This window comes from Pelmatolapia mariae, linkage group LG3_W, assembly GCF_036321145.2.
Source record: "Pelmatolapia mariae isolate MD_Pm_ZW linkage group LG3_W, Pm_UMD_F_2, whole genome shotgun sequence".
NCBI lineage: Eukaryota > Metazoa > Chordata > Actinopteri > Cichliformes > Cichlidae > Pelmatolapia > Pelmatolapia mariae.
The window spans coordinates 22,870,912-22,880,335 of NC_086229.1; the positions used below are offsets into that span (position 1 = coordinate 22,870,912).

The following is a 9,424-nucleotide window of genomic DNA, read 5'->3' on the forward strand; positions in this document are numbered from 1 at the left end:
CAGCAGCACAACAACAACAAGCCCAAATATCTTGTGTTGTTTCTGAAAAGCCAAAACAAACTTCTGGGTCTTAATAGGACTTTTATTTTGTAAAGTCTTCCAGATGTGTTTGTGACCTTTGACCCCCTCGAGAGCGGAACATTAACTTTCCCATGATGAGGCGAAGCTGTGTTCGCACTAAAAGAAAACATCAGATGTCATTTGTTCTCCGTCATGAACCCTGTTTTATTAAAAGTAAACACGACACGTGCGCGTTTGTGCGTGAGTGTGTGTGTGTGAGTGTGATTGATTGAGTGTGTGCAGCTACTGTAACAGTAGTGTTCTCAGTGATGACATTGGTGAGATGTAACTGGATAGTGGTTGCTGCGGAAACAAGGGTGCAAACTTTTCAGCGCCGGCTGGCGAGCGCGCTCAGACACACACGCAGGCCACATGTGTGTGAGTGCTGAGGGAGGTGTTGACGTGCTGGTATGTGCTAATGAGCCTTAAAGGAACATTACACCCCTCCAGTATCAATAACACGAGTCCTCTTTATTGAGTAGATATGGGGCTGCGCGGCGTCCAGGGTTCGGCCCTGCTGCGATTGGCTGTTTTCACGTGACCGTGCGACCTCATTAGTTGCTCTGACACGTGGAGTCCCTCAGGGTTCTGCTGTGGGTCCTCTACTGTTTCCGTCTTCAAAGAACGCAAAGATCTGCCTCCACTTAGGGAAACTTTGTTGCCTCCAGCCGACGTGGACTCGGTCTGCTCTCACTTTAGACTGTGTGTTTGGATTCTGGGGCTCTGCTGTCAGCCGATCTCTGCACCTCCAGATTTACATCAACCTGAGCCTTTTTACACTCACTTTAAGCTCCACCTCCACCCTCTCATTTCCCATGACCCCGCTCTGTCTGATTGGCCAGCATCCCCTGAGACCTCCTCCAGCTTTTCTTACCTTTACCTATTAGAGAAAACGAGATATGATTCTGTTGTCCTCTAGCCTACAGGTGGAGGTGATTTGGCATGGTGGCTTTTCTTTTCTCATATTAGATATTTCTATGACAATAAGCCTAAATGAAAACAAACACCTGGGAAAATACACCTGTGGAACGTCAGCTGATGGTCCTGTGAGTCATTACAATGTTGTTATGACTCGGCCAGATACACCTGGGCAGGTGTATGACCGTTTATTTTTACATTTGCAATCATAACCATAGCCAATGTTACTACTTAATCTTTCGTCACCTGCCCATGTGATTGTTTTTTTAATAATAATAACACAACCTCGGTGTTACCTTCCCATTTCCTTATCCAGGTGAGGACAGGAGCACAGGCAGTGTTGTGTTCAGTGTAACTGAAATCTCTTCATGTGGCAGTTTTATCATTAATGTGGGGATTAAATTTGAATACATTATCCCCAGTGAAATACAGGGGATCCACCTGCCCAGGTGAGTCTGGACAGGTGTGTTCTTCCATTTGAATTGTAACTATTGTAAAATTAATGTAACCTTTGCTGTGCACCTGTGTAGGTGAGTTTGGCGAGGTGTGTCGTGGTCGGCTGAGGATCCCGGGCAGGAAGGAGAACTACGTGGCCATTAAGACCCTGAAGGGTGGCTACACGGAAAAGCAGAGGCGGGACTTCCTGTCGGAGGCGTCCATCATGGGACAGTTCCAGCACCCTAACATCATCCACCTGGAGGGAGTCATCACCACTTCCTGCCCCGTCATGATCCTCACCGAGTTCATGGAGAACGGGGCGCTCGACAGCTTCCTGAGGGTGAGAGGGGGGACAGTCACAGATCAGTAAACCTGTCTGACCTTTTACCTGTCTGACCTTCTACACCTGTCTGACCCTCTACACCTGTCTGACCCTCTACCTGTCTGACCCTCTACACCTGTCTGACCCTCTACACGTCTGACCCTCTACACCTGTCTGACCCTCTACACCTGTCTGACCCTCTACACCTGTCTGACCTTTTACCTGTCTGACCCTCTACACCTGTCTGACCCTCTACCTGTCTGACCCTCTACCTGTCTGACCCTCTACACCTGTCTGACCCTCTACACCTGTCTGACCCTTTACCTGTCTGACCCTTTACCTGTCTGACCCTCTACACGTCTGACCCTCTACACCTGTCTGACCCTCTACACCTGTCTGACCCTCTACACCTGTCTGACCCTTTACCTGTCTGACCCTTTACCTGTCTGACCCTCTACACCTGTCTGACCCTTTACCTGTCTGACCCTTTACCTGTCTGACCCTCTACACCTGTCTGACCCTCTACACCTGTCTGACCCTCTACACCTGTCTGACCTTCTACCTGTCTGTTTCCAGATGAATGATGGCCAGTTTACCACCATCCAGCTGGTGGGGATGCTGCGCGGCATCGCAGCAGGAATGAAATATCTGTCTGAAATGAGCTACGTCCATAGAGATCTGGCGGCTCGTAACATCTTGGTGAACTCCAACCTGGTCTGTAAGGTGAGGGTGTGGCCCTGCACACCTGTCCGCTCGACTAATCCAAACAGATCTGACAGTTGTGGTTTTGTGTTTTTTCAGGTGTCAGATTTCGGCCTGAGCAGGTTTCTGACTGAAAACTCGTCAGACCCGACGTACACCAGCTCTCTGGTGAGTAACTGTCACAGTGTGTCTCTTGTATGTCATCTGCTGTAAGGGACAGCCAATCAGAATAAAGTTGGCTTAAAGGAGAGAAGATGAAACGGGCTCTTTGAGACAGAGGATGGACTGAGGAGCTGCATAAAGGTTTCAGATAAAGGATTACTTTGAGCTGTGAATCATGCAAAGCTGCTCTGGTGGAGTCGGTTAATAAAATGATGGAGCTGGAACTTTAAAAACACAAAAAACAAAGCATAAGCCAGTGGTGTCTTTGGTGTCTCGCTTTAATAACTCGCATGTTGTTGCTACAAGTTGAATTTTGTCTCTGGTCATGACAGCTCTTAACAGGAAGAAAGTCTTTTATTCATCAGTAGATGATGAAGGTTTTCTTTAAGGTTGGTTCTGCTGGTGATCCTCAGGGTTCTGGTCTCGGTCCTCTGTTGTTTAGCTCTATATGAACAGGATCAGTTGAAAGTTTTCCCTGCATTACCTGGGTGCTTTTATTGTGAAATTTGGTTATTACCTGACTGATCCAGTCTTGTTTTTTAGGGCGGCAAGATTCCCATTCGGTGGACGGCTCCTGAAGCCATCGCGTACAGGTAAGTATCAGTACTGCCGACTGGCGTAGTGGAACATGTCTTCTTCTTCTTCTTCTTGTTATTACAGTGTTTTGTAGAGATTTTATCGTTTTACTGTCTGATTGCAGGAAGTTCACTTCAGCCAGTGACACGTGGAGTTACGGGATTGTGATGTGGGAAGTGATGTCATACGGGGAGCGACCGTACTGGGACATGAGCAACCAGGACGTAAGGAAAAAAATGATATATGTAAAACTTGATTGTTTGGAAGTTCATGGACGATCAAATCATTAGTGCTCATTTCCAATAAAAGAAGCTGAAATGATTCCAGCAAATGTGTCCAAAGCTGATGGTTAAAAACGCCGTTTCATCAGAATGACAGAGTGCTCACTGCCTCTCACGCTTCTGCTTCATCAGGTGATAAACGCTATCGAGCAGGACTACAGGCTTCCCCCGCCGCCGGAGTGCCCCGCCTCCCTGCACGCACTCATGCTGGACTGCTGGCAGAAGGAGCGAGCCAACCGGCCGAGGTTCTGCGACGTGGTGGCGTCCCTTGACAGGCTGATCCGAAACCCCACCTCCCTGAAAGTGACGCACCCAGAGGCACAGAGGTGAGGCTCGATGAAGGAGAGGGGGAGGGGGCTGGAGCCGTGGAATGTCATTCAGGCACCAGCTGGTGGGTTCGGGGTCAAAGGTCAGAGTGTGGCAGGGAGACAAAGGAATGTGGGGCAGCCAGCTGTGTGATTGACAGCTGTTTACACAAGCAGGTGCACATTCCTGGATTAACACTCCAAATGAAGCCGTGTCCTCCCGACTGTCCTCTTTCAGTGAAGGAAAATCAGAGACACAGGAGGAGGATGGAGATCAGTGTCAGATAAGAATGAGATAATGGCGAGAGCAGAGGGGACGTGCATGTTTGTGCTTTCTGAGAGGAATAAATCCCACCTTTAATCAGTTCCTGTAGTTTGTTAGCAGCAGATAGTAAAGCAGTACCATGGGTGGAGCAGCCACTCTTTGTTCTGCTCCGCAGCCTCGGGGAGCTCACTGTGGGTCTTTCAGGTTCTGGTTAAACTGTGTGCAGACCAAACAGGAAGTTAAGTTTCAGCTCGCCTTACGTGCATGAGTTCAGTTGCTGGGTTTTTTTGGAAATTCACAAATATTTGCCAAAGGGTGGAGGAGGAGTAAAGCGATGGGAGAATCTCAGTGCGAGGCTCCTGTGACACAGCGTGAAACTATTTTTTCTCTCTTTGCCAAAGTGGACATATTTTCACTTGCACGAACACGTATGTGGCACTGATCGCGTTGCCTGGCACGGATTTCAGGTTGTTTTGAACACACCATGAGAGCAACCCTCCATAGCAGGACGAGGACCTCCACCTGAGTCCAAGAGGTGGAGCCGAGTCCATCCGACCACAGCAGCTGGCCAATCTGCCGAGAGAAATCGGAAAACAGGAAACCTCTGGGATAGGTGGTTAGCAAGGACTGAACTTTCAAAATAAAAGCAGGACAAGTCTCCAGTATAATAAGTTAGCACGTTGAAGCAGTAAAGAATATAATCTAATACCATAAACCCATCAGACTGGGTGTGACTGTGGTGGAAACCAGCAGGGATGATTTTATCCTGCTGTGTCACACTGATGTTCAAAGTAAAGTCATGTGCTTGGATACAACATGATAACATTTCTGTTACATGAACACAAGTTTTCACATGACTCTAGTCCGTTTTCTCCTGTGTAATTAATTGATTAACTGATCATCATTAAGTATGGGCACCTTATACAAGCAGACGTTTCAGCCGCTTGTTGGTCCAAAGCATTCAGATGCAATTTCCAAACAATTCAAAGTCCATCATCACAGCAAATTAATCTCAGACTCTGCATTTAGATCAGGACTGAAAATGTGAGGCTCGTTTGGAAGAGTTGACAGGAGAGAATAGGCAGGTTTGGAAACTATCTGAGAAAAACTCACAAGACTTCAGGAACAATGTCCCAGCCTGGAAGTGGAAAATACACCATCATGGTTGGAGAAAACCAAGACCATGAGCTCCGGAGTCTGCCTGACAGCCAAAGCTGGGTCATGAACAGGATAATGATCCCAAACACAGCAGCTCCTGGGAAAAAGTTCTTCTTTATACCAAATTACACGTCTTTGATTTGAAGACTGAAAAACAAAAAAGGGGTTAAAATGTAAACCTTAGCAGCCATATTTAAGACCTACATGTCATTTTAAGGGTTTCGTGGCTTGAAGCCAGCACGCTCTGCTTATTTTAACCTCAACCATAACAGAACAGGAGAATAAATCTCATGCTCACATATTCATGCCACATATTTTATAGGCTGCAGGTCTGAACACGCTGCTCTAATAATGACTCACTGAGGAATGTCATCGTTCACATCTGCCCTGTCCTTTCAGCCCGTCCCATCCTCTGTTGGACCAGCGAGTCCCCCCTCCTCTGTCGGCCTGCGCTTCCGTCTCCGAGTGGCTCCGAGCCATAAAGATGGAGCGATACGAGCAGAGCTTCCTGCAGGCCGGATTCACCAACCTGGACATCGTCTCACAGCTCAACACTGAGTAAGACACGTATTTTTCTGTGAGTGGCTGCCTGCCAGTCAACACTCAGGGAAACCAAGCTCTATATTTTTATGTTTTCATTTGCATCACTCTTTCTGTTTCCATAGAGACCTCCTCAGAGTGGGCGTGACCCTCGCAGGGCACCAGAAGAAGATACTGTCTTCCATCCAGACGCTCAGGATACACAAAGCTCCACCCACCATGCTTTACTGACCAATCACAGCCTGGTCACGGCACAACACTCAAAATGACCTTGACGCTGTCCACCATTGCACCCGATCCAGCCTGTAGCTCCGACCAATGGGAATGCTTTAAAGCCTGAAACACTAACTGATGTAGTTTCAACCAACCAGAACGAAGGAATGAGATGACCATTCTTTGACGGGCTCGTTGAACCTCAGGATTTCTATTGCCTCGTCTCGCTGAACCACATCCCGAGGTCACTGCTTGTTTTTTTTTAAATCTACTCTGAACAGCAGAGCTCACAGAAATCAGCATCCAGCACAGAAAGGATGTTGGAAGACTTTGGAAACTATTCCTTATGTGGACTGATTGGATGTTGCGCCACTGTAAAGACTAAGCTCCACCCCTTGTTGGCAGCACAGCGTGGATGCTTTCCCAGACTGTTTGATGGCTGGATTTCCAGGGCAGGAGGATTTTCCACTGAAAAAACATCAAGAGAGAAAAATTACAAAAGGCAGAAAATGAGTAAATTCTGCTGGAAACACAAGCAGGATACTTTCTTTTGTACTTCCTGTAGAAGAAACAAACCCTTTGCAGGATGCTGCCGCTGTGACTGCACAGACCTGAGAGCCTTTTAAAATGAGCCGAACGGGTTTTATGGTGACGTGGACGGTGTTTGAGTGAAATTTCAGCTTGGTAGATTTCCTTCAAGCACCAATAGGAACCTGAACATACGTGTTTCTGAAGGACATCTTGGGGATGTGGGACATGTGGGAGGAATTCCAAACGCATCGGTCGGTAATCTCCCTCTCAGTGGGATTATTTCCACACTAGGGTTCAGGACCATCTGAAGGGATTCATGATGTGACCTGTCAGTATGTTCTAGTAAAGTTTCAGCGTCATACTGTGTGTAATCTGTGAGGAGTATTCTGGGTTTGCCTCAGAAAACACCGGTGTACTTTTCAAGGTAGTCTTTGGGAATGTTCGCTCCCTGCTCAAGCCAGAACTTTTCCAAATGTGATTCATCAGGTGCTGAAATTCTCTGGATTAAGGGAAGTCATGTGGGAGTATTTAACTGTACACACGGTAGTTTTCTCAATCAGACTGAAAGTTTTTTAAATTGTTCGGTGCCTACAAACGATCGAAGCCCACCTGTAGTGGGTTTCTGTGTTGTGAACGTACTCAAGTGTATTTTGTCCTCAGAGGTTCCAGCTGTAAGGGATCCATCATCTAAATGATTTCCCCTTTATAGACTCAGATCCCCCTGTGGCCTAAACGTATGAACTGTCCGTACGTGACTGTCATTTATTAGCCTTTCACTTTCACGTGTTGGGATGAAGCCACTACAGGTTTAATGGTTTAAGACCATTCTTCACAGGAAGTGAAAAGCCATTCAAAGCTTCAGTGTGGGACATGAGGACTAAGTTTGAGGACTACAGCAGAAATCTTTTTGTTTAATCGTGAACTATTGATGGTTTTGTATCGTAGCACTTTTTTTTTGTACCTGATATTTGATCGTATTTTTACACAAAGCAGGAGATCAGAGTTTTTATAGTAGACCTACATTTCAGGCGAAACGTCGTTTTCATTTTCTAAAGAGAAACGTATAAAAACAATCTGCCTTAGCTTTCACGGAGGCGAGTGAGATGATCCAGGTTCAGGACCAAAGATCACATCTGCCCACTGAAGCGAGACTGTGCGTCTGCCTCACCACATAAATGTTTAACAGCGGCCCACAAACCAGCTCCTCCACTTTTACAACACTAACATTAACCATCAGGCCAACATTTGGCAGTTTGCCTCTTCAGTCTCTTCTGTTCTCCGGCCAAACACTCATTAATGCGAGGAGCAGTCTTTGTTAGCGATGCTTCACAGACAGGAAATACCTGAACACTGCCATCACCTTCCTCCCCGAGCCACCGTGTTCATTAGATGTATTTGTCTATCTTGTTTTATATAAACTAAATTATTGTCATGGTGGTCATCGTCTCTGGTGTAACTCCAGCAGATGATGATCAGCCAGTTATAACCAGCAAACTAATCATGTGACCTGGAGGAGATTGTCCACTGCAGTGTTTCTGCAGAGGTGTTTGCATGCATGGATGCAAAGGAGCTGTTGGGTAATAGAATATAACAGGTGTTACACGATGAGTCTTGTATCCTGTGGTTGGACTCACCTCCACCGTGTTGGAGATCAGTAAGCTGGTAGGAACAGACGAGACTGAAAGGCCTGTGAGATCAGAGCTGACTGAAATATGGAACAAAAAGAAGGGATTGTTGGCTGTAGATCCTCCACTTCTAGGGTGGGACTTTTGGATGGATGAAAACATGAAACTGCCAAAAGGAGCTGCCGACATACTTTGGTGGGCCTCCAGCTGGAGGCTGAAACATCCAGTAAACCTTCTGTCATCCGAGTTCTGATAATCAGGACTGAATCACGATGGTCTGAAAGTCTGAGTAATCCACTTCTAATGGTATTTTTACTGAATCACATAAACTGGTTCATTGGTCCATTAGCTGCCAGTCAAAGCACTAACGGGCCAATAACAGCACACAGGGAGCTCCTCTTTGTCATGCCTCCTTTGTAAATCACAGTGTTGCATGATGGGAGTTTGAGTCAGTGGCAGTCCACCAGCGATCCACTTTCATTGGACAGACAAATGTAAACACGTTGTTTTGGGAAACAAATTTTATTTAAATGAGTAATTTTGAATGTTGTGAACTCAGCTCTGCCTTTTATACGTCCACACTAATGTATGAGAATATTTTTATTGTTGTTAATGTTGTCATAAAGAAGGATGTCCACTGGGCGAGGGAAGTCTCTGATGGCCAATAAAGATGCCCGATGACACGTCTGCTGCCTGTCTGTCTGCTTCATGTTAAAACCAGGAGAAAACCTTTACTGTGCCAAACGTTTCTAGTTATTTATGAAGTAAAACCAAACTCAGGCGCCTCTTTGTAGCTGTGTTACGTCTGAGTCACCGTCAGTGACAAATACGTTAGCACGCAGATATCAGAGGACGTGTTGTTTCGAGGTCACAGGGGTCGGGAAGGAAACGTGGTTTGGCCTGATTTAAGCTCCAGATGAGACGGGATAGATCCGCTCCAGGCTCAGCAGGTTAAACCCCCGATGGGAACGTAAGAGCACGGCGCTCGGCAGATCAAACCCAAAGAGATGAGGGTTAGGTGGGCCAGCTTTAAGATGAGCTACAGGTTAGGTTTAGGCATGAATCGTTATAATTATGAGTTTACAGCATCTGAGTCAGAGGGCTGGGTTTGGATTAGAGCGGGTTTATCTCGTTAGAAGACGGGATTTTGGTTTTTGAATGTTGTTCTTTCAAGTCATGCAACCAGGTAAGAAGAAGATCATTCTGTAGAGGTAGTCTAACCTGCCCAACCCTGTGATTGGGTAGTTTGAGGTACTCCGCAGTAAGCTCGGCTTCACTTCTCTGCACAAAACTTGCAGACAAAATGACGCCACCTTGGTACTTCATGG

General features: G+C 46.5%; 1 protein-coding gene across 1 annotated transcript in view; it reads left to right on the top strand.

The window, feature by feature from the left end:
• LOC134624291 (ephrin type-B receptor 4b-like) overlaps positions 1-8,763 on the top strand; it is a 34,936-nt gene extending 26,173 nt beyond the window's left edge. The window contains exons 14-21 of the mRNA XM_063469261.1: positions 1,509-1,756; positions 2,315-2,461; positions 2,540-2,608; positions 3,146-3,195; positions 3,303-3,402; positions 3,592-3,785; positions 5,587-5,745; positions 5,853-8,763. Coding sequence (XP_063325331.1) covers positions 1,509-1,756; positions 2,315-2,461; positions 2,540-2,608; positions 3,146-3,195; positions 3,303-3,402; positions 3,592-3,785; positions 5,587-5,745; positions 5,853-5,958 — 1,073 coding nt within the window. The 3' untranslated portion in view covers positions 5,959-8,763. The remainder of the gene's footprint in view (positions 1-1,508; positions 1,757-2,314; positions 2,462-2,539; positions 2,609-3,145; positions 3,196-3,302; positions 3,403-3,591; positions 3,786-5,586; positions 5,746-5,852) is intronic.
• Positions 8,764-9,424: the final 661 nt, after the last annotated feature.